Source organism: Serinus canaria, chromosome 10 (assembly GCF_022539315.1).
Source record: "Serinus canaria isolate serCan28SL12 chromosome 10, serCan2020, whole genome shotgun sequence".
In the NCBI taxonomy this organism is placed as follows: Eukaryota; Metazoa; Chordata; class Aves; order Passeriformes; family Fringillidae; genus Serinus; species Serinus canaria.
Window position 1 is genome coordinate 2,883,645 of NC_066324.1, and position 25,561 is coordinate 2,909,205.

General features: G+C 45.7%; 2 protein-coding genes across 2 annotated transcripts in view; one reads left to right on the top strand and one right to left on the bottom strand.

Moving 5' to 3' along the window:
- The window catches only part of MTFMT (mitochondrial methionyl-tRNA formyltransferase), a 431,560-nt gene that overhangs the window by 366,787 nt on the left and 39,212 nt on the right, over positions 1-25,561 (bottom strand). The gene's annotated exons all lie outside the window — the stretch shown is intronic.
- On the top strand, positions 20,189-25,507 carry PARP16 (poly(ADP-ribose) polymerase family member 16). Its single transcript, XM_018913992.3, has 6 exons — positions 20,189-20,408; positions 21,296-21,433; positions 22,243-22,449; positions 23,519-23,690; positions 24,048-24,189; positions 24,796-25,507. Exons 1-6 carry the CDS (start codon positions 20,217-20,219, stop codon positions 24,938-24,940), a joined length of 996 nt encoding a protein of 331 aa, XP_018769537.3. The 5' UTR covers positions 20,189-20,216; the 3' UTR covers positions 24,941-25,507.

Below are 25,561 nucleotides of genomic sequence, written 5' to 3' on the forward strand. Positions count from 1 at the left end.
GGGCTAACGGGCTGGGCTGCTAATGGCTTTAAGCGGCGCTAATTGATCCGTGCAGTCACTGTAATTACGGAGCGGGATATGGTGGCAAAACACGGGCAGAGCATTAACTGCTGCAAAGGGAAAAATCCAAATCACGGGTGAATCGATCTTCAGGCAGCCGGCACTGACAGCCCTGGCCCTCAGCGCTGAGGATTTTCCAATGTGCTGAGGTTTTCTACAGGAACGTGCTGATTTCAGGAATATTTGATAGGAAGAAGGGTGGCTGTTAGCTCTTTTAATCTATTTCTTTGCATTTTGCTTTCAAGCCCAGGCTGAGCCACTGCAGGTTTGCCCCTGCTGCACTGAGCAGCCCCTAATCCAAAGATGCCCAACAGAAAGCACCTGGTATCTTCGCAATTAATTAGCCTTAATGACAACCTCCAGCAGCATTAGTACAGGGTGTTGTAGGAGCCACCACAAAGAGCTGCTCTGTGCGTGCAACAGGGACCCACTCCCGTCCTTTTCCCAATGCAACTTATTGATTATTCTAATTAAAACATGCGTGATGTTGAGAGGTCTGATGGTGAGAGGTTGTATGGGGCCGAGGGGAGAGGGAGCAGCTCCCAGCTCCTGCCTGCGGACACAGGCTCCCAGCAAGTGCCGGAGGATGGAAAGTGGAATGAACGGGGGAAGGAGAGAGGGTTTGGTCAGGGGACAGCGCTGGGAAGTGACAAGGTGTAGCAAGACGACATTGTTTTGCAGTAATCTCCCAACCTTTGTTAATACTGCTGTCACAGCGCCGACGGGCTGCATTAATTAAAATGAATGGTACATGACAGAGCAATAATTCCATTATTTCTCCATGCTTGCACCTTCTTCTGTTTCATCCTCAAGGAGCAGGGGAGGGAGATCTCGGGGCAGGGTACCAGGACTGGTGTCCCTGAGCAGCTGAAGGTCCCTGACCTGCTGCCTCCTGTCAGGGACCTGGTACCCACAGCAGCAAGGCTGCTCGGGGCTCCATGGTTGCCAGTCCCCTCCTCACCCTGCACCACTGCCACAGCAAATCCCTGTCCCTGCAGCCAGGAGGGTCCACATGCGCCATCCATCCACAGACACCACGAGAGCAAGGGAGGCCCCTGGAGCCATGAAGAGCATGCAGTAGAGGGACAAACCCTTCCCTTCCACAATCAGCAGCCACAAGCAACAGACAGGCACAGACTGATGGTGAATCAAGGGTTTTGCTAAAATGCCTCTTTTTCAGAGACTGTTCTCCCGCCTCCCACACCTCTCCCTGCCTCTGTCCAACAGCATTCCCAAAAGACTAAACACCTTTGGTTTCCATGGCAGCCTGATTTTCAATGAGCATCCTTCAAGTCCTAACCAGAAAGAAAGTGTTTCATTAATGCATACAGGACACACTGGCATCTCCCCGAGGCCACAGTATCCTTCCCCCAAAACTAACACCTTCTGCCCATAGTTTTTTTTTATTATTATTTTAGTGGATTGATGGACTGATGGAGCCATGGGAAGGGGCTGGCCAGCTCTGCCACTGACTCACAGAGCGTGCTTAGAGAGGGACTTGGGCTGCTTTTGCTTGGGGGAAATTCAAGAAATAAAGTGATGCTGAGTTTCAGGAGGTGGCACGTGGAGCTTCCCTCCAGAATGGCTGCCTCCCCTCCAGCCCGTTACAGGGGGACATTGACACCCCCACAGCTGTCTCCTTCTAAGCTGTTCTGGATACCAATCTTCTGGTTTCACTTTGCCTATTTTCATCCAGACTCCGCTTCTGTCTCCTGTTTAACATAAGCTGAGCAGCTTGCACACTCACAATTTGCCATTTCTTTTGGGTTTAACCCCAGTTAGTGGCTCTGTCAGGCAGATGGTGCCCAGAGCTGGAGAATGGCAAACTAAGGAACTAATGATTTGAAGCAGGGCACTTCAGTCCTGCAGGATGTAATAAGAAAGGGTCAAAGGACATTCCCTCCAGCCCAGGGGTGCCAGTGCAGGGCAAAGCGGGATGTGTTTGGTACATGATGTCCAAATAAAGTAACTGTTACGCAGAACAAGTGAAATTTTTTAGCACAGGATGCCTGGGGGACGATATGGAGGATGCACTGCAGCAAAGCAACCCAACCTTCACTAGCCTGGAACCTTTCAAAGGTTTTTTAAGAGACCCCAGGTCACAGCACAGCCTCGGCCCTGTCTTTTCCCAGCACAGAGGATAATTGCCATCCAGCCGTGACGTACCCTTTTGCTGACCCCGCCAGGGTCCCAGCCACCCTCCAGGATCTGGCAAGGACAGATATACGGCTGGACCTCAGGGGGCTACTAAAAGCAGGTCATGCCAAAACAATACAGCTTTGTCGGAGGCAAAGGGGTAACGAAGCCGCAGTCAGCCCCGACTGCTGCCGCAGGATTTACTGCCCACAGATGGGATGGTGGTTGTGGATGATGCACCGAGCATCGCCCTGGGGCAGCCAGGGAAAAGAGAGATGGGAAAGTGCCCCCACATTTAGTTTGGTTTCTGCTTTGTATGTGCAGCATCATCTTCAGCTGCAGCAAAGGCTGCTCTCTGGAGATCAGGATTTGGGAAGTCAGGTGGGTCCAATGCTTGGCTGAGGTTCTCTGCTTGGACGCATTCCCCCTCCAGCTGGGGTATCTAGATCCAGAGCTTGGAGAGCTGATCTGAGCTGCAGAGCAGGGTTTGTCCCCAGGGAGGTTTGCTCTGCCTTTTACATCGCCCTACCATGAGAAGAGGCACCATCTGCCTGCCCATGTGGACTAAGGCATCTCAAAGAGACCTGGATCTCAGTTCCCCATCCCTGAAAGGAAAGGAGGATGCTGCCATGCCAGAAGCATGTATTTATCCATCATATTTATCCAAGAGCCTAAAGGGACATAGAGGGGGATAGAGCCTGTCCATGCACCAAAGAGTTGTCAAAGACAACCAAAGGTAAATGCAAACAAAGATGCTGCAAAGGATACAGTTGAGATAACACGTATTATTTCTTAGAACATCATCTAATAAAGTTAAATTAGCACATAATAATTGTCCATCTTAGCACCTCCCTCTCAACTTCTTTTGAGAGGGCACACCTCATTAAGACTCAAAATCTTCAGACACACTAAAAAAAACCCCAACCCAATACATTTTGCCTTGCCCAGTGCTAATAAAGCCTTCTGCATTGCATGGGACTTCTTAATAGACAAAAGCAACTTTTCTTAATTCTTCTGAAAAACTAGGGTAGTTTTCACAGCCAAATTTCAGAGCAGCCTTGCAGTTCTTTGACTATCCTTGCTACACCAGTCTGACGCATTTCCACAGCACAGGGCAGCCCATTGAGCCCTCACAGCAAAGCCTCTGACACTTCCATGAGGCAGCTCTCTGCCAGGAGAGAAAACCCATTAGAGCTCCCAAGAGCAGACACACGTTGGAAGCCGGCAACATCATTAAATGAATATTCATAAATTATTTTGCTACATAAACAATATTAATATCACACCTTCCACCTTCAAAAGCCTATTGCAGGCAGGGACTCATTAAGACTACAGCAAAGACCACTTGCAGACTTTCAGTTACATGGAAACTCAGAGACTTTATTAAACATGAGCAATATATTTATTTTAATAGAGTACAAAGCCTGGATTTGGCCACCCTAAAACACTACTCAGAGCACCAAATCTCCAAATAGCCCGATCAAACAAGGCTAATGTGTGCAATATATCTTGGGTGAGTAATATACAGCCACATTTCCTGCTCCATTTACCCAGTTTTAACTACACCTGACCTACTCTTATCCTAATAGAAAACGGCTGCTCTTCTCATTGCCTGTCCTCCACACATGTTTTTCTGATAATGACCAAAACTAAATCACTTCCCTTTCTCCTAAGTGCTGGGCACCAGCTGTCTTGTGACATTTAACTACAACAAGTCCTTTTGCAGGACCTCCAGATTAGCTCCTGGGGCCCTGGACCTCCATTCCTGTGCCCTGTCTCCTGTCTCCATCCTGCATCCGGACATAGGAAATAAGGCATTATGTGAAGTGCTGTGTCCTGCACTTGGGTTACAACAACCCCATGTGACATGACAGCTTGGGAAGAATGGCTGAAATGCTGCCTGGTGGGAAAGGACCTGGGGGTGCTGGCTGACAGCAAACATTAGCCAGAGTGTGTCCAGCAGGCAAGAAGGCCAATGGCACCTGGTCCATATCAGCAATGTGGCCAGCAGGACCAGGGCAGTGACTGTGTCCCTGTACTGGGCACTGCTGAGGCACCTCTGATCCTCGGGTCAATTTTGGGTCCCTCACTCCAAGACAGACAGTGAGGAGTGTGTCCAGAGAAGGGAACGGAGCTGGGGAAGGGCCTGGAGCACCAGGAGCAGCTGAGGGAGCTGGGGGGGGCCTCAGTCTGGAGAAAAGGAGGCTCAATTGGCCTCAGTGATCTTAATGATCTTTTCCAACCTGATTCCATGATATGATCCCAGTCCCATAGGATTTCCCTATTTTGCCACATCAAGGAAGCATGTGAAGAAAAACCTGGGAGCTCTCTCAGCTCCTACCATCACTCTTTGTGAGCCAAGGTCTCCCTGCAGCAGTGAGGATGCTGCTTGTCAGCAAGCATAATGTTTGTGCCTGGGTGAGAGGTTCTCCCAAACCTGTGAGCATCACCTCACAGAGCAGGTTCAGCTTTGTAAAGGAAAAAAATCTGTTGCCAGCAGTGTTTTTGCCCCCCATGGAGCTTAGCTCAGAGTGATCCATCGAGGTGGATTTAAAGCTTCCTGAGCAGCATGTTTAAATGGCCAATTTGACCAGAAAATGTGCTTGATTCACAAGCGCTGGCTGTGTTTCTCCAGTGCTGAGAAATCACGGCTATATTTCATTATTGTTACTAATTGCTATAAAGTATTATGGGGAGGCGATGGCACAGGCGGAAAGAAATATAAACCATTTGCAGTCTATTGAGCCCAGAGAACATTTCCCAAGCTTGCTTAGGGGTGCAGAAATCAGTGCTCGGTGCAAATAAATGAGCAAAAGCATTTTCTGAAGGAATTAGCGCATGGCACGAGCAAATTGCAGCAATTGTGTCTCTTCCTTCTAAGCACTGAATTGCCTCTATAATTCCCCATCATTTGGTTGCATAAATCTTGCACAAATAAACCAGCAATTTGCATATGCACAGAAAAGAAATTATAGAAACACAAGGAAAGATGTTATATTTTTCCTTCATGAGCTGGAAATAAATATGCATTGCTTACTGCCTAAGCTGTGTTTGGCCCAGCTCAGAAATAAAAATTTAGGAAACCCTTTAATTTCAATAATAAATACGTATCAGAGGATGAAAAAAATATAATTTGTGGCATATGGAAGCCACAAGTTTCTGGGCTGTTGCATCACGAACTGCGACAGCAGAGCCGTGTGTGCATGCAGAGGATGCAGCATGATCACAGCATCATAGAATCCTAGAATGGGATGGGTTGGGAGGGACCTAAAGATCAGCTGGTTCCAACCACCTGTCATGGGCAGAGACATCTTCCACTAGACTGGGCTGCTCTAGACCATGGGTCACACCAATGTCTTCATGACAACTGGTGTGAAGACCAAGGGATGCAGCTCACCACAGCTGACAGAAAAGCGATGAAGAGGGGTGAATGCAGCTGCCTCTGGTGCAGCTCAGTCAAGCACCTACTGAAATAAATGCAGAGGCTCTTGGGGAAGCAAATATCTCTTGAAGAAGACACCTCCTTTATGCATCATCTTGATTTTCAGTCACAAAATGCTTATATCTGTCGTGACTTCCATGGAGGACTCTGAGGTTCCACTACTAAAGAAATCCCAGGGTCAAGGTCAGAAGCAATTAAATTATATCTCTAAATTATTGAGCCATAACACACCATCTGGCCTTAGACCCACTTGGACCAAGGCACCAGTGGGCAGCAGGGGTAGGAGCAGCTCCGACTGTTTGTCATGCTGGTGGAGGCTCCCCAGAGGAGCAAAATAGCTGTTTCCGATTAACTCCCCGTGTGACTGATCTCATTCTGGAATAAGAGGGTGTTATTCCAAAACACCATAATCCTCTTCCAAATGACTTAATCACATTTAGAATAATATGCTTTCCTTCCAAAACATTCATATAAGAAAAAAAAATCGTGGGTGAAAAAAATCAATCAGAAACAGCCCTTTGTAGTAACACCTTGTGCAGAAGAGTTCTATACAGTGGGGACATATGATATTGTGCGGGTTTACAAAGATTTAATAAATCACCATTTGCAGTAATTCCTGCAGGCTGGGAGAGCAGCATGACTGAGAGGCACAGAGTGTCTCTTCTTCCTCACTCCAAAGCTACAGAACTCCAAAATGGTCTCACTATGCACTGGTGCCTCAGGCACTCACCCATGTGTCTTGTGTTCCCTATGGACCACTTACGGCTGGAGCATTGCTGCAGACCCACTGCTCAGAGATGGTCAGTCAGGCCAAGTTGGAAGTAAAAGTAGGTAGGAACAAAAAGACAGTGGTCTCAGAAGAAGGTGCCACCAACATCCACTGGCTCTCTGTCTGTCTCTCTCCCCTCTGCATCTCCCACACCATCCCACACCACTGGGGCAGGAGGACCCTTGTGTCAAGAAGGAGAAAGAAGCAGCGACTTGGATGAAAGCATGAGCTCTCACATCTTTCATCCATTAACTAATCATTCCTCCTGCACAGCACATGTGCCAATTCATCATAGGTGATCAATACCTTCCTTGAGGCCCCAGGATGATGAACGTCTCTGCTGATATTCAAATGACCTTGAGAGAACAGGGGCAGCTCCCTCAGGCACAGGTCAAAGAGCCAAGACTGAACCATCATGTAAGATGATACATGGTCCCAAAACCTCTCTCTAAGGCACAGAGAAATGTTTTTGGCTAAAAAGCTTCTCCAGAACCACGAAGGAAAATTTTAAGTCATGCAGATGCTGGAAGATGATGCTGGACCAAGAAGACCTGGATTTTGTGTGCCAGGCCGGAGCAGAAGGCTGCGACAGCTGCCTGCAAAAGGGCAATGTGGTTCCTATCCTGTGCTCTTGCTCTGGGTTTAGGGTCAATTCACAGCATCTCTGTGTAGAATTAAGATGGAGTCACAAGCTGGGACCTCCATTCTTCACAGAGACCAAGAGCTGATGTACTCTGGTGTGGCTCCTTTCTCAAATGCAGTCCTTTGCTCAATCCCTAAGGCCATTACCTGTGTCAGGGTAAAGACCAACTCTCTCCCTCTCCAAATCACTGTTCACCTCACCAACCCAGCAGATCCCAGGAGCTGACATCCTCCTGTGTGAAGAACTACTGTCTTCAGCTACAGCTTTACCCTCTGCCCATAACCAGCCATGCCAGCAGGAAAATAAACCCCAGTCCCGCTCCATGTGCACTGCAAACCAGGGCTGCCCATGGACTACATACATGTAGGGTTTATTCTTCTCAGAAGAGGAGAAGAAAGACAACCACAGATAACTAAAACAGCTTCCACCTTCACAAAACTGAAAAGAAATCCTTTAAGACAGCTGCTTGTCCTGCAGAGCTCCATGTTTTGCCCCAAAAATAATTGAAAGAAATGCTGAGAACTGGCAAAGCTCTTACAGTAGTTGTTTGCGTGATTTAGGTTAAAAATAATTGCTGTCCAGGCTTATCTGCCTGACATAAGTAATTAGATCACAGAGTACTTATAAGCTGCCATTTCCTATGAGCATATTTTAACATGGCCTTTATCGTTTGACCTTTATATCTGCAGAGGCTTCATCCGCTCCCTGCTGCTGTGATGGATTTATTTTTGAAGACTGGGCTCAGGCTTGCCAGTCCTCGGGCGAGGATGCGGCACAGGAGACAGATTACAGCCCCAGCAGCTTCTGCAGGGAGGAGGAGAGAGCCTCTCTTTATGTGGAGATGTGCCAGACCTAGACCCTGCTGCAGCTCCACCAGAATTAATCTCCATGGTTAAATTTATTGTTTGCACCAAGAGAAAGGGAACAAGAGAAAAAGCACTAGAAAGGGTTGGGCAGTGTAGAACTGGGGGAACATGGAAACACACCACTGAAAGGGAATGGTTCTTATCATATGAGATATATTCATTTATCTCATATATTCATGCTTTCGAAAAAAAACTCATTCATACATTTTTCCCCCAGAAATGCACAAGTTGGTGATCCCCTCTTGTACATCCCAAGAGCAGGAGTGTGCTTCCTGGCTCATGGGTGAAACAGCTCCCTGACTCCCAAAGCTCAGAGAAGGCCAAAAGCAAAATGCTAAGAAGCAAAGAACCCGAGAACAGATCGCTGTCACTACTTTCAGTCACAAAGACAGCTACAGGGAAACACTGATCCTATGCACAAAAAAACCTATAGATATAGAGTAGGACTTGAGTCCTTCACAGCTGAACAGCTCTGAATAAATTTTAAAAAACCAAACAAATCTAGCACAACATCAACTACTTTCTTTCCATTTTTATAAAGTCCAGACTTGGGTAGGTTTTCTCTTCCCCTCAGCATCCCTTGAGAAGCAACTTGACTTTGCTGGAGTTGTCAGATTTGTAAAATAAGACATTTCATTTTTACACCTCACTCAATTTTTTAATGAAATATAAACTTCCTTTTAAAAGACAATTTCAAACTGATGGATATGGTTTTCTTTTATTGCCCAAACTTCCTTAATGACATAAAGACCTAAATTTGAAGGGATTCAGTGTTTGCAGAGCCTTTTAGTATCTTCATGGATGGCAATCTGATTCCTGTCTTCACGCAGATAAAGTGAGACCCTGAGATCAGCGTTATTTTGGGAGAACACACAGAGGTTGCCTTCCTTAGGGAACCAGTCTGAAAACCCTGGAAGCTGCCAATCAGGCACTCTTCCTGCTGAGTTTCAAATTATGAAGCAGAACAATAACGCTGAGTCTCGCCTCCATCTGACAATGGTGGGAGCTCTCCTATCCTCATTCTCTAGCACTCCACACCTTTCAGTAGGTGGAAAAGCCAGCGGGACAGCTCATCCCTTGCCACTTGGTAGGACATGAAATGGATTGAAAAGATGCTGTACCACCCATTCAACCAGTGCTCCCTTCCCACCACATCTCGAGCAAGTCCATTTGCTGTGGTTTTCTGCTGATGGCATGAGGTGGATTTGAGCAGCTGAGAAGGACCATCAGTCCCATATAAAAGCCAGGGCTGTTTTAGACCTGCTTTCAGAAGTGGTACAGATGGGAACAGCTGCTGCAAACCAGAGCTGTTTCCCATCAGGTAGGCAGAGCCAAAGGTCTCTTCCACATTTCACAGAAGTTTATCTCATCTGTGAGTTTGTCTGTTTTAAGGGGAGGCAGAATATCTCTTAATAGGATTTCAGGACTGGTTTATCTATCAAGGACAAAATCCCACCATGAGACGACATCACTGAGAGATTATCCTGCATTCTCTGAAGGAGAGAGCACAAGATTATCTTGAAATGAGGCTTGTTTCTGTTGAGGTAATGAGAGATAATTAGTAACCCCCTTTGCATAGCTGGGTGACCCAGAGAGCACTCCCAAAGCAGAAAAGCAGCATTTCCAAAGGGAAGAAATCCAAGGTCTGACGTGGACTCAATCTGAAAGAAAAACTTCTGGAAAGGATCAGGGCAAGGCCATGAATTTATGAAGTAGTTGTTCGGCTGACTCTAATTTTTAAAGCATTATTATCCTTTTAGCAGGGCTGTCGGGTAGATGGAAGCCAGAGCTAGTGTGATGAAGAGCAGCTGAATAGCGATTTGCAGCAATTCCTCCTGCCTTCCACACTTTTTTTCTGCAGAGCAGCAAGCCAAATTGCTTGTAACCAGCTTACTGCAGCCTGAAATGCTGCAAAAGGGGAAATTTCTGGGCTGGTGGCATGAGGAATGAAGAGGGAGAATGAAAAAGGAAGAGAAACACCAATGGCAGGTCCTGAGATCGACTGGCATTCCAAAGCACTAAGCCAGACAGGTGTCGGAAACATTTACTTTGAGATTCTTTCTAGACTGACCCAAACAGGGCAAACCAAAGAGCCCTTTCTGCAGATTTAAATGCATTTTGTGCGCCCTTGCAGAAAATCCTCATGTTGCTCACAGTTGTATCATCTGCATTTCTCCAACAAAAGCATCCCTGTTGGATGCAGCACCCCTCTAACCTTCCAGGTGCTCAAAAGCCACCTTTTAAGTAATACAATCAAAACAGTCCAGCTAAAAGCCTTTCTTCCAGCCTAGACTGACATAAATTGTTCCTAATAAAGCCGAAGTTCTGTGGGACAATTAATGGGTACTTATTAGTACAGGCAATGGACTATTCAATCACCCATATAGAGAAACTAATGGGGATTGATGGCCAAAATACAGGATAAGGATTTACCTCTATATAAACAGCTGATAGGCTGATGATCTGATTAATCTTAGGCATCAATGGAGAAAGCTCATACCTGGCTATTAAAGTGATAAACCAAATATGTCAAAACCAGCATCATTGGGTCCCTGGGGAGATTTAATATTATTGCTGGTATTAGGTGGGTTTCCATAGCTGATCACCTTTCCAAACAGCACTGGTTTGGGAGCAAGTTAGATGATGGTGTAACTCAGAAAATGCAAGAAAGCAGCTGGAAAAACCTCTGGATGAACCTTTGCACTCAGTAAGAGTAGGCTTAGATTAGATATTAGAAAGAAATTTTATCCTGTGAGGGTGCAAAGGCACCAGCATAGACTGCCCAGGGAAGTTGTGGATGCCCCATCCCTGGAAGTGTTTAAGACCAAGCTGGAGGGAGCTCTGAGAAATCTGTTCTAGAGGAAAGTGTCCCTGCCCATGGGAGGGGAGGTGGAATTAGGTGATCATTAGGGTCCCTTCCAGCCCAAACCATTCTATGATTCTATGGTCGTCTTTCTTTAAAACCACCTTGTATACAAACCCACCTTTTCCTGCTTCATCTCCTCCCTTCAGCAAACACTTCCCAAGATTTTTCTAAAACCCAAAATTTTTATACCTTTGCCCTAGAGCTGATGGAGGAATGGCATGATTTGCTAAGCTGAAGGAAGGGCATGGTCACCTCTGGGGCTTTTTTCTAAGTCACTCTTTTCCTGCAGCAAAGCATTCCCTGATTTCCACCCTCCCATTTCCTTCCCTTTGAAAGGCCTCTGACCAGATCACAGATGGCTATTCCTATGTGACAGATCCTAATGTCATTATTGATGGCAAACCAGATGTCCAAAGAGACATAATGCTCCTTTTAATCCAAAATTCATCAAGAGCCTCACCTTTGTAGTTTAGGGTGAGTGCAAAGATATCTTCATTGGAAGGGGTTGGGGCCACATGGTTTTTTTCCTCTTGCCTCAGTTTTCTTTTGCACAGGGTGGCTGGAAGTGACTAAACCAGACACCAAAGGCATCCTGTTCTCAATAACAGCATGATTAAAATGCTACAAAAATCTCTCTTGAACTTTTCAAGGGCCTGGGAAGGGACATGCTGGATGTGACAGAGTATGTTATGAAGCTCAAGCCATTACAACACGCTGCTCTTGCTCCTTGCTGAATTTTGGATACAACAATTCTTAGTCAGAAAGAAAGAATTCCTAGTTTGGGTTATAGAGCAATCCTAACACCTAATGTATCAGTTTGTTTCCTGCCTGACAACTAAATATGATATATTTTTCCATAGGTTAAGTGTTGTATAGCTTTCCTGCTATAAGCCAATGGACTAAAAGGGAATGACATGGGACCAGCATAAGCAGGAGATGCAGTGTGGACCACAGGTAGTTAGCAGCAGGTAAAACACCACAGGTGACTTGTTCCCATTTACATTTTAAAACAAGAGCCCTTGTGCTCATTATCTCTCTTGGAGACAGGGGGAAAAATCCCAACAGCCTTTGTGGCAGAGAAGACAAAGCTTTGCTCAGTAGGAGATGTTCTATACAGCATAATGTATGCCGGGAGCAATCCCGGTGTTTTATGGGCCCGCTTAGTGTGAAGTGCAAAACAGGCTTGGGGCTGAGGCTGCATTATTCATGGGGGACCTTAAATATTTCAGTGTGAGGCTGAGGTAGGGAACAATGTAACAATAGCATATTGTCCCCTTTCTTCCCCTAAACTCATTGTTTGTGTTTAAGAAGGCAAGCAGGGAATCTTTCCCTTTCAGTATAATGCCATGCACTGACACATCCCACACTGGGAAAAGCAGGGTAGCAGTGAGGCAAACCCTACAGTCCCTCCAAGGGAGGGGGAATTGTCCTGTTGTCTCCTAGCTCCCAAGGAAATTTCAGTTCTGTCTTTAGAAAAGGAACAACTCAGCTCCTGACATATATTTTTGGAGATGATTCACCAGTTCTGCACGCAAAGGGACATATCAGCAGGTGGGTGAGCAGAAAAAGAAAGTTTCTGGAAGTTTTTCCCGTTCAAAGCAGCAGAATTATTTCCACACCACTCTCCTGTGTATGACTTGCTTGATCAGAAGCAATGGCTGGTTTGCAGCAGGGCAGTGGGAATAACCTGAAATTGCATCGTCTGGGGTAATGTGGTCAGAGCAGTGGAGGGCAGTGGCAGGTGAGGAGGCAGAGCTGCCTCTGCGCAGATCCGCTGCTGCCATCAGCCGGCAACTGGAATCCAGCACACGGCCTCTCCCTGGGACAAGAGCTAAAGCAGACACAACACACACCTTTTATACCAAGCCCCTCCTTGGCTCTTTTCACTGAGAAGATGCATCCTTAGGCTCAAAAAAGAGCAAAGCAGCAGATGGGATGCTCAGACACAGGGGAATGCTGGACCTCTCCAGGCAAAATTTGCCTTTAAATGCTGCTTTATCCTCTCCAAAGCCACGGAGGTGAGAGTCACGGAAGCTTAAGGACAAGCCTCACTGCGTCCCAGGCTGGGTATTTTGGAACTCAGCAGAAGTCAGATCACACTGGCAGCTCCTTATGTACTGTTCACACAGTGCTGAATTTGGACCAGAGCTTCAGGGTCCAGTCCCCTTGCACACAGCCTGGGTCTTGCTACTTATCCCTACAGATCTAGTCTCCTGTTGAGACTCTTGAGCAGAGTGAGGTTTGGCCAAACTTCAGATAATCAGTTATTTCAGATAACATGATTCTGGCCAGAGCTACATGAGATTCCAGACCTTTCTCACTTCTGTTTCCCTTCCTGCAAAGATAAATCTTGGCAGCTGTCTCTAGCACAACACAAAACAGAACCAGCTCCACACATCTGACACAGCTGAAGCCCAATAAAATCCCTGTTTCTGCTCTTTTTGGAACAATCAGAAAGAAATTCAATTGACTTCCCCGACAGTGAGAAATCCTAGTATTTCAGTTTTGATGTTTAAACTCATCCATATTCCTTCTCAGATTAGATGAAGGTTCATAGCCAGAAGTACACATTCCATAGCCACAAAACCTCAGGCTAGTCCACTTTATCAGTGTTTGTGACCTGTTAGATGTGCTGTGCTTCCTATGTAGAGTAATTTGCATCCTGATCCTTCCAAAACAAAGCTGCAGAACTCTTCCTTTGAAATCAGCCCTCCAAAGGTGGGGAGACATAGAGCTCAAATATTTCTCAGGAAACAGCCCTTTATTTGCAAGGAGATATTGCTGCCTCCAGGACAACTGCTGCACATGGACATGTCTCTTGCTACAAGGCTGATATGACCACTTTGCAAACTTCCCCTGTGTTTAGATTAACTGATAATTACTAGGCACGGCTGTTGGGGTTTTTCTGTTTGTTTTTTTTTTTTTTTAGGAGATAGAGAACACAGACATTGGTGTTGAAGTCTGGGCACAACCTGCACACAACCCACGCCAGAGCATTCAGTTTTCTCCAACAAGAACATTCCTAAGAACCAAATCCTGATGGAGCCCTTGCACTCCCCTGGGTATTCCCGTATCATTTGTCTTCTTAGCAAAGCTGCAAAACTCTCATTTGGGACGTGGGGAAGAGGCAACAGGTCCCCCCTTAGCTGCAGGGGTGTCCCTGCAGACCCACCCACCCCCTGTGCCATAACAAAGGTGCAGCACAGACATTGGGGGTGCTGCTACCCCGAGCGCCTGCCAGAACTGACTGAGAGCCTCACTCCTGACCTGGCCTGGATTGGAGTGCATGACCTAGAGGTGAACTGCTCTATATCCCATATCCAGTCTCCCACTGAGTTTATTTTCTGGTGTGGCAGATCAAAGACTGCTGTAAGGAGAAAATCTTTCAAAGGCTCAGCACCCTAACATAGATCCAGCTCGCTTTTATGTTTACTTTCAACAAGCATACTCCTTCCTATTGTTCAGCAATCACTTTAAAATGGACAATTATCAGATTTCCCTATTAATGGGAAAAGTCAGGCAATCATAAGTCTTAAAATATGCTACTATCTGCAAACTGCATGTAACACATTATGGAAAAACCAATCTGTGGAGGAAAGCTATTACCGAGTGACCATGTCTTGGCTCAGCAGCTGGTTTTAATTTCAGCAGAGGATCCCCTCTGCTTCCCAGCATCCAGCAGCACTGCTGTTCCCACTGCTTCCCTGTAAGCACTGCAAAACTACAGTGTTGGCCTTACACTACAGCAATTCAGCGCTGCAATCAGCAAGGAGAACTTCTGCATCTAAGACAACTGCTAGCCCCTCACTGCATCTGCCTTGTCTTTCATCCCATCCAAGAATGGTTTGGGTTGGAAGGGACCTTAAATATCATCCTGTTCCACCCCACTGACGTGGACAGGAATACCTTCCAATAGACCAGGTTGCATCCAATGTGTTTGGAAGAAGCGAAAAGTTCTTTTACTGCCCCTATACAGTGACCTACACAAGGCTGAACCTGGTGACACACTGCCTTTCATGTCCTGGTACCTCTCATACGGCACAGAGAGCAAAAGAATGGACCAAATGATACAGGCTGGTCTTCTAGATAAAGCAGCAGACTATCATTCAGGAATTCCCAGGTGGCATTCTGGCCCTCTCCATCAAAAAGGGTTGGAATCTAAAGCAGCCATGAGGACAAATCTGTGTTTTGGTACAGTTTACAAGTGGCTTTGGATAAATTGCTTAACCACCCTCAGTTCCCATTCTCTGTGCTAACTGGGATACTCATGCCCATTTTACTGGGATGTCTCATGAATTATCTGGTATTTGGGAAGCTCTTAAATCCACGTAACTCGCATGTAACAATGAAATGTGATCCTGCTTTTAGAGCAGAACAGCAATTCAGAACTGAGCACATTTTGTTTTTATTTTCCTAGGACTATCTGAATTCACTGAGACAAGTGACAAAGAAATATGATTCACCATATTCATGACTACTTCCAAAATGGTTTACTTTAATCTGAGCAATTGGAAAAACGTTAAAGGCAAAACTGCTTTACCCAGCTGACTTAAAAAGGTTGTTTCATTCCACATTTCTGTTTTCAATAAACATCCCAGGATAAAAACATCCCCTGCAGCAGAGCTATGCAAAGGACAAAAAGGCGTTAAATCCAAAGTGGGGGCGGGTGGAAGAGATAAATAGTTTACTCCTATTATCTTTACCATATGTTCTATTCCAACTGGATACACATAAACAGCATGCAATCTTCAAGCTCAGCTTTAGACTCTTTGAAGTGACCTGACCATACCACTGATTTATTTCAAACTAACCTTTCTCTTTGAACCTTAGGTCAAGGTTAATTCCATAATAAAACATACCTTATACAGCTGGCGGTTCCAGTGGTGCTAGCAAGGAACGAGGCCCTCGGTCATAAGCATTTGTTTCACTGAGTGTGGTATTGTATTTCTATGTTCCCTTCCCTGTATTAATTTCCTTCACAGACTCTAGTTAAGGGGAAAAAAACCCCTCTTTTCCGGTCCATGAGATCAATTTTAAACACACTGGAATTAAATGAAGACATTTAAGCCACATTTCTTTGCTGAAATGCATCCGCCAACACCAGAAACTATTTTTATTACAGTCTATGTTTAATAATCAGATCTTCAATTTCATAAGAAGCCACACAGCCACGTTATTCAAACTCCTGCACTGGCAACGACCCTTTCAGTATCTTTTACAAAACCATCTTTGCACTCAATCACGGCAAATCACCAAGGATATTTTTTCTATCTAGGAAATTAAAGTGGGAGAAAAGAAACACGTTTCAAGGGCCCTTCTCAAAAAAAAAAACTCAAAGGAGAGCTCCTTGCCAGTGCCCCAGCCAGTCTTGCCTGCCTGTAGGTATAGAAGCATGCCAAGCAGGGGTGCAAAGGTGTGGGAGAAAGCTTCGAATGTGGGATGCAGTCACTAAGAAATGCTGAGGTGCACAACACATTGCTCAAGCATTGCTCGTCAGGTTGTTTTCCAGAGGACTGGAAAGATGCTTTTCAATTTCAGTCTCCAGCCCATAGCACACACTCACAGCAGTTAATTAAAAAGCAGCAATACCAAAGCTGCTGTTCCATATTTCTCCAGACTCCAAAGCCTTGCCAACATGGTGCCTCTTGGAGCTGTTGGGAGAGGGATGAGTAGAAACCTTTGTTTGGGTTTGGGGTTTCTGCAAGGCACCAGCTAGAAAATCTTATCTGCTGTAGCTAACCCTGAGGGGAATTGAGCTTCCCCTCCAAAGGGATGCTGATATTAGCCAAGCCTATTCCCCCACATTTTGCAGGCCTGAGTCTACAGCAGTTGATGTTCGGGACCACCAGCACACCAAGGCACATTCCCTAAAACAGCCCCAAAAGCTTTCAGCACTTCATCTCTGGCTTTGGAACAGCTCTGTAAAACAGGGTTTAGCCCCGTGTTAAACCAGTTTGAGCAGGCAGCACTCTCAAGCAGCATCAATACAGCAAACTTGTTATCTCATCAGTATCTGTCACTGCAGAACGCAGCTGAGCTTGCCGTAATGGAAGCACCATCCATTTGGAATCCCAAAGGTAGGCATCAGTTTTGGATCAATGCTCTCAGAATCTCCATTAACTATTAAAGTGCCAGTGACGTTTTAGATCTATTTTGGGTTCATTTCTTTAAACCACAGCAAGGCCACAGAAGGTCTTTCCCTGCATTTTGACTCTCTTAGAGTAATATAAAAAGTGGTGGCACAGGAAGCCCAGCATCCCCAGAACTGATGTGGTTCCTAGGAAAACCTTTCCCCTCCAGCTCTCCATCCCCATTTCACTACACTGTCTTTCTCTTCTAGCTTCTCCTCAGGGACTACTGGCTATTCCCACTTCTTAATCACATGCCAGGACACCCCACTTCCAACAGCAGGGCCCCAGCTGGCAGTGTCCTGCATGTCCTGCTCTTGATCCCATGCTCTGTCCCAAAACCAAAGCCCTGGGCATGCTGTGAGGTAAAAGATACAGCATGCAGAAATTCCCAAACAAGAGACACACCTTTTGCTACGTGGTATGTCATTACCTGTCCCACAGATATCAAAAGCAATAGTCCCCCTCTTTCCTCTAACATAGTAAGTGGTATCTTAAATGAGGGCACGCGAATCATTAATATCAGTTCAAAAGCTCAAAATAACAACATAAAATTCTACCCAAATGCATAGAAAGAGACATCTCTACCATTTTTTAAACTTCTTCAACAGATGCCAAAAAATATTACATCTAATGATTTATTAGCAAATGAAATCAGCCAATTATACAGCCAAGGACTGATTTTTCAAAAGGATCACACAGAACAATTTAATATCGCAGGAGATAATAAACATGTCCTGAGCTGGATCACTGAATGATGTTGCTAACAGCCTGTCAGAGATATCAGATATTTACAGCAGAATAAGGCACCACATCAGATAAAGTAAAATACATCCTCTCAAGGATATAGAAATATGGAAAGGCATCACTCCAGCTGCATTTCAAGTCTGGGTAATTTCCATAACTCCTGAGAAAAGGCTTTGTGTGGTGCTAGCTCTCTTCTTAGGGCACCCATCCATGCTGCTGGCATGTGGGAGACCCTCTGGAGCAAGCAAGTTGAAAAATAGCACAGATCTCACAGACTGCACAATGTTTAAAGATAAAAACATGTACAGGTATCTATTAAATTTGGTAACATAAACTAAAGGCACATTTAAAATAATTTTGTCTACATGCTGCCATTAAATATGTCTGACTCAAGCAAGTATTTGTACTGTCTTAGAAATGATGGCTTGATATTACAGACTTTTTGATACATCTGCTATGGAAAGGTGCTTTTTTGGATAAACTAGCAAAAAACAAGTAAACAAAGCTACAACTCAATTCAATTATATATATTATTTTGAAATATCTTACAATTTAATGCAACAGTGCAAGGCTATGATCTATCTGGTTCTATCCAAAATTTTGAAATCTCATCATTATTAACTGTATCAGAATTATTAAAAACTTCAAGCCATTCAAGTGGATGGTTAAGAATAGAAATTTTGCACTTGGGAATCGAGTTCCCATTCTTTTGCTTTGATACTACTTTGGCTTTAGACAGTATATAACACAGCTGGTGTTCCTGTTAAAGAAGGCTGCAAATTGCAGCTCCAGCTATCTCTGGAGATCCAGGTACAAGATGAGAGCCCAGTAAAAGGTATTCACAACTGACCTTAGCATTTTTCTGAGCATCTGTGCATGCCTGTATCAGTTACTTCGTGGATATGTGCAATATCCCTCCTGAATGAAGAAACCAAGAAAAGTGTTAGAAGACCTTAAATAGTGCTATACATTTCCAAAATTTTACTCAGGACACCTGAGTAAAATTTGGCCTGAGGAGGCTTCCACCCTGATGATGGGGATTTCTAAGACACTATGGGGCTGGAAAGAGGCTTCACAGCACTAACACCACACCAGCATTCCAGGGAGAAACACTGAGCCTCAGTCTCAAGCAACATAGGGAATGCAACCTGATGAAGAGGTTCAATTGAAAAGAGAATTCCTTTCCCTTAATCCTGCAATGCCAGCCTGCAGAGATGACTCAAACAAACCTAGATTCTTCCTTGAGACTATAAATTTGGATGATAAAGGGAATTGTTGAGGAGTAATGACATCTACACGTTTTTTACTTAAGTAAGTCTGTTGAAATTAGAGCTACATAAAATCAAATTTGACAAAAAAAACAGTCTCCTTAGATAACCCTTCTAGTAAATCTGCTGTTTCACATGAATGCAATGCCCAAGATGGGAGTTTGTACCTGCCATGCCCCAGCAGTTGAGGGCAGGGCCCCGGGACCCTCCCAATGCTGTGCAGAGGATGGGGCACAAGCCACCTGACATGGCCACCGTGCAACTAACAACCCAGCACATTGTCAGTGTCCCCCCACTGTCCCCTGCCATGGGGTCCTGATGTGCTTGCACTCTGGGTATAAAGAGCTAGGGTCCCTTCCATGTCCTCTTTGCCACATGGGCCATGGACCTGACTTGGTCTGTATCTGAGGTAAAGGTGACATTTCCCCTCCTGACCACAACCCCTTCCAGTCTCTGAGAGGAAGATGTAATTGCTCCCTTTACTCCAGGTCACTACCTGAGAAGAAGATGCTGCCGTACCCTGTAGGCCTCTCGCAGTTTCCACCTGAAGAGAAAGCACCATTCTCCCATACCCCTCTCCCAGTCTCTACCTGTGAGGGTAATCCCATTTTCCCTGTACCCTTCTTCTCAGTCTCTACCTGAGGGCAAGGTGCCATTCCTGCCTATACCCCTCTCCCTGGTCACCCCCTGAGGGGAGGGTACCATGGCCCACTCTACCTATCTCTTGATCGACACCTGAGGGGACGGCGCCATTTTCCCACCGCACCTCTCTCAGTCTTATCCTGAGGGGAAAGCACCATTCCCTCCTCATACTCTTCCTCAGGTCATAACCTGAGGCAAAGGTGCCACTCCCTTTCGTACACCTCTTCCGATATCTGCCTGAAGGCGGGGAAGGCGCTATTTCCCAGGAACCTTCTCCCGGTCTCTACCTGAGGGGAAGACGCCACTGCCCCCTGAACCCCGCTCCCGGCCTCTGCCTGAAGGGAAGATGCCACTGCCCCCTGAACCCCTGTCCTGGTCTCTGCCTCAGGGGGAGATGCCACTGTCTTCTGTAATCGTCTCCGGTCTCTACCGGAGGCGAAGGCGCCATTCCCCCAGACCTCCGTCTCTCCCCCCCGTCCCCACGTAACCGGCGGGCGCCCCCACTCCCAGCGGAGCAGGGACCGACAGCTCCGGAGCGGCGCGGGGCGGGCGGAGGCGGCTGCGGGGCGGGGCGGCGGGGCGACGCCGGCGGGCGGGCGGGCGCTGCCGCCTTATCGAAGCGGCCGCCGCTCGGCAGCCCCCGCCGGGCATGTCAGCGCCGGGCCCCGGCCCCGGCGAGGCGGCCCCGGGCGCCAGGGAGGCGGCGCGGCGGGACCCGCTGGCCGCCGATCTGCGGTGCAGCCTGTTCGTCGCCGCGCTGCAGAGCTACAAGCGCGACTCGGCGCTGAGGCCCTTCCCAGGCCGCTACGCCAGCGGCGACACCAAGGACTTCGAGGGGCTGGTGAGTGCCGGGGGCCGGCCGGGGCAGCTGCCCGCGGCGCCAGGGCGCCTCCCCCGATGGGAAGCGCGGGCTGCCCGCAGAGGTGAGGGCAGCGGCGCCGCAGGGTCAGGGATAAAGCAGGATGAAGGGTTTATCCAGTCAAGAAATCCAGGTTTGAAAGAGTATTTGGGATTCTGACCGATAAACCCACACTGGGAAACGCCCAGATCCGGTGTGGACAGCACGTGAAGTAACAAGAGATAGGTAACAGGTAGGGAGCGACAGGACGAGAGGAAGCGGCCTCAGGCTGTTTAAGATTGAGTATTCTGGAACATCTACCCTGAAAGGGTGGTTAGGCATTAGCACAGGCTGCCCAGGGAAGTGGTGGAATCACCATCCCTGGAGATGTTCAGAAAACACGTAGATGTGGCACTTGGGGTCATGGTTTAGTGGTGGGCTTGGCAAAATTAGGCTAAGGGTTGGACTCAATAATCTCAGACGTGTTTTCCAGCCTTAATGTTTCTGATATTCCGTAAAGTGTTATGAGAGCTTGCCAACGTTAAATTCAAATTCATATTGAAGGATTTGCATGTTACATGGCCTGAACACCCCCATGTCAGGTCCACTGCACATACTGCCCTGTGGCAGCTTGTTTTCTCTCAGGAGTGTGTCTGATTGTTCCTGTACAAACCCTACAGATGCTGTTGGTAAATATCTCTGTAACTTGCCTGGTATTTGCGTTCAAAGCAATTGACAAACTTCCCCACAAACTGGACACGAGTGTTTATATCTCAGAACAGAACCTGTTTTTCAGTTTGTTGGGGTGAAATATTGTTTTGTTTTCACTAGAGGTCTCTGTTTAATCGCAGTGGCACTAAGGAGCTTGTGCTAAATGCCTCTGTTGTTAGCTTGCAGATACCAAGGCTCTACCAAGCCTGAAAGAACTTCTGGATTCTGTTCCAAATACAGATAAAAGAACCTGGGAGCTGTTTACTTGGATTCTATCATCTAAAGTCTTTATGATACAAAGTACTAAGAAACAGGAGGTGAGTTTTGAATTATAAAAATCTTAATTAGAATTTGAGAATTAACATTAATAGAATTAATTAGAATTTTTGAGACAAACTTGCACTTCAGAGTTTTCAGAGAATATTTCCTCCTCCCAGAATTAAGTTGGTTATTGTGAGAGCTTGACAGCTGAACATAAATCCATTCTTCTCTGTATATAGAGAGGGATGTTTTAAAGTAAATTTTCAGGAACTGGTTGGAAGAAATAGTTACCAATGTCAGTAGTTGATGATAGACAGTGACTGTAGTTGGTTACTGCAGTTGCACATGCATGGTTTAGTCTGAGAGAGTCCAGTTTAGGTGTCATGGAACTGGGTCCTGCTTGTCATGAGAAAGACAGCTCTTGTCTTCTGCCCCAAAAAGGAAAAGGTTCAGAGCCACTGAGGCACTTTTGTAATAGGGATCAAAATAGTTGTAGAGATTAGCACCAAGATGAAAACAACTTCTGGTTTTGTTTTTTTCCTCTTGCAAAATCAGCTGATGAATATATTGTCTTAGTAGCCAAAGCAGAATTGTGATATTGTCCTTACATCATAAATTAATTCATAATTACAGTTCAGGTTTGGGGTTTTTTTCTGGAGACAAGATTAAGGATTTAAATTCGATAGCAAGAAACCGGCAGGATTTTTACTGTGCACCTACTCCTTCTGAATTTTGAGAGTGTTAAATTCTAACTCAGAAAAGCATAATCAGAATACATTAAACAGTATGAAGGGACAGGGAGCAGAATTTCCAGTGAGTAATCTAACCACATAAACCAACATTGATATCCCTTCCTGTTTTTAAGTATGAGAAGATCCGGGAACTCACAGGGATGTCTGGGGCTGCAGTTCCTGCTCCAGATTATCTCTTTGAGATAGTGTACTGTGATCAAATGAACACCAAGTTTGCTGAGACCAAGGGAGAGCGGGACCTTATCTACGCCTTCCACGGGAGCCGCCTGGAGAACTTCCATTCCATCCTGCACCACGGCCTGCACTGCCACTTGAACAGGGTGAGGCTTCTGCCATTGACTCCATCTTCCCTTGCTCACTTGCAGCTGGGGACATGTTTTAAAAATAGGCCCAGATTCCTTTTGGGGTATGAAATGTGCTGATGCTCTTCTACTGCTGTGTTCATTCAGTGTAGGCCTTTGCAGATGGCTCTGTTGGATTTTCTAGTGCAGCCTGAGGGTAAAAACTGGAAGTGGCATGAAACCGTTTTCAGCAGTGTGACAAATTTTGACTGTCCTTTGCTTCTTTATAAGGAAATGTAATTCCTCTGAAACTCCTGGCCTGACAGCCTGCAGCTGGGAAGTGCCTGTCTGCATAGACGGAGGATACTGGAGATTTTCTGCCTGGCCTTGTGTTTAGATCAGCAAAGTTTCAGGTGCTACTTGCTAGTAGAGCCTTCTTAAAATGGTCTGGTTTAGGGAGACATCCCAGAGGATTTGCACCTCTTCTGATTTCAGTGGAAGGGAAGTTGAGATTCCTGGCTTTTTGTGTCAGCTGTGAGGCAGCTTTGACACAGCACCTGCTTGACATTCCAGTCAACCTGGACTGTGGTTTTTCCCCACATTCTCAATGAGTAATGGTTTACTGGGTACAATGGACTTACTGGAGTAATAATTTTAGCCAGTGTGGCAAATTGAAAAGTTCTTTCCTCTTTTCTAGTAAAGCATGGATTTAAATGAAGTAAAGCCTTGCCTTGTTTGGGGAGTTTGGGTTACTTGAATGATGACAGTCTCAATAAATCGATGAAATGCCTTTTAACAGTGGTGCAGTCATGTTGATGTAAAATACTTTTGCTGGCAAACTAACTCCAAATCCGGGAAAGCATGAATCTGTCCACACCAAGTGCTCTGCCAAGCAGCTAATTTGAGGGATGGGAGAGGGCAGCAGCCCCACCCCAAGGAAGTTGTGCCAGGACAAAAACAGTGCATGGACCAGGCCCAGCATGGGTCAGAAAGGCCTTTCGTAATTTACCTTCAGGAGCAGAACTGCCAGTCTGAAAGGAAGGAACAGTTGTATGTTGTTTGAGGTTTGCAGCACATGATTTTAGGGTAGATTTATGCTCTATTTCAGACATCCCTGTTTGGTGAAGGCACCTATCTGACCAGTGACCTGAGCCTGGCTCTGCTGTACAGCCCTCACGGTCTCGGCTGGCAGCGAAGTGCACTGGGCTCTGTCCTCAGCTGTGTGGCTGTCTGTGAGATCATTGACCACCCAGATGTAAAGTGCCAGGTGAAAAAGAAAGGTGAGTCTAGCACAGTAATAACTGTGTAGTAGTTACATCTGTCCTTCATGTTGTTTTTCTTTCCCTGTTAATATCAGTGGCTCCTTGAGCACTGGGATGGGAGACTTACCTCCTTGTCACCCTGGTCTGGGCCATAATGTCATCCATACCAAGGATGACTAGGAGTGGTATAGCCTCAAGCAAACTTCTCACTCTATTCTTGGAAGCTGAGGGATTCAGGGGAATACCAAGACTAGATTTTTGGTTATCTCATTCCCATTCTTGTGGGGGGTGTGTATGGGGGTGTTGGTTGTTTACGTTTTTTACAGTTACTTGAAGTTCTGCTTTTTTTTTTTTCCTTTTCTCTTCCCGATTCAGATTCAGAAGAAATAGACAGAAAAAGAGCAAGAGTGAAAAACAGCGAAGGGGGAGACGTACCACAGAAATACTTTGTTGTCACAAACAACCAGCTTTTACGAGTTAAATTCTTATTAGTGTATTCACAGAAGCAGCATAGGAGGTAAGAGTTCAGCTGTCTAGAGGGATGAGCTGCTACAACAGCCAGATAAACACATCTCGTTGAAAAACAAGAGAAAACAACCAAGAAAGATATACTGCACTGCCAGAATTTGTCTGTAGCCTGTTTCCTATGGAAATAAGTATTACACCATCGTGTTGCCTCTGTCGTGGTCTTTGACATTCCCAGGCTCAGCTAAATTTGCTTTTTTCACCAGACCTGTAAGCACTTAGTCTTTGAGAGGTATAATTATCTGTTTGTGGCAGGAAATGGATGTCTGGTGAGTGCATCTCTTAAACTGCCTCAGTTTTAACTCTGCCCTTATCTATCTTAAGTGGCAGTGTTCACTCAGCTACTCAACACATCTACAGGCCAGGCAGCTACAGCTCCAGACCACAGGGAAAGGTGTGAACATGGGGAGAAAAGACAGGATTGTGCATGGAGACTTAAGGAAAAGAGATGTGGTGAAAATCAGGCTTCATTAGTTACAGGGATTGTGGAACAACTTTCTGTTTTTATGGGATTTGCTTAAAATAATGAAGCCTGAAATATTTTTTGCCAAGATACTTGTGCATCTCTGACAAAATTTGTGCCCTTTTCCTCTTTCAGGCCTTCTAATGAATCTTCCTGGTTCTACACCCACCGTTTTGCTGTAATGATGATGCTGTACCTGCTGTTGCTGATAGTGATAGGGGCCAGCAACTCGCCAACCTTCATCCACTACTGGCACAGAATGTTTGACTCAGAGACATGAACCACCCGAGATGATAAACTGTTAATTTCACCTCGTGCCTTAACAATAGCTGATCTGCAGTGCGCTGCCTCTAGTCCAGAGCTCTGGAAATAAAGGTGCCCAGTTCTGTCATCAATATATTAATTCTCATGGCATCTCTGCATTTATTCTTATTTCTGTGTTCCTGGGATTCATGAGGATGCCTAGTACAGCCGAAAAGAATCACTGTGGTGCAGCTTAGCATAAGCCAATCATTAAGGGTCCATGGAAGAAAGGTTGTTTAAGATTAATGAAAACTAAGCCCGGAAACACTCAGGTGTAACTTATTTTCTGTCAAGCTGAAATATGTTTGCACAAGTTAGAGAGGAGGATCTTTCTGGATGTCGGGCAAAGCAGCCTTTTTGGGAGTCTTATCAGTATGTTTTCAGAAACTGAATCTAGTGATGTTTGGCATGTATCAATGCAGATGGAATTACTTTTAAAATTTTAAAACTAACTTTGGCCAGGAATTTTTCTATTTGAGCATAATGATTGTAAGGAAAAAAACCAACAAGAAATAAAATAGACCGCCAAATGGAAGAACTTAAATGGTTTCTAGTATGTTTTTTTCCCCTCTGTAGAACATTGTTGTGTTTTAATCCC

What these genes read in the sequence shown, in the direction of transcription:
- PARP16 (XM_018913992.3), top strand. Translation starts at nt 20,217, where the DNA reads ATGTCAGCGCCGGGCCCCGGCCCCGGCGAGGCGGCCCCGGGCGCCAGG. An exon ending in AAAGTACTAAGAAACAGGAG is followed by an intron (nt 21,434 to 22,242) that starts GTGAGTTTTGAA and finishes CCTGTTTTTAAG; the next exon opens with TATGAGAAGATCCGGGAACT. An exon ending in TCACAGAAGCAGCATAGGAG is followed by an intron (nt 24,190 to 24,795) that starts GTAAGAGTTCAG and finishes TTCCTCTTTCAG; the next exon opens with GCCTTCTAATGAATCTTCCT.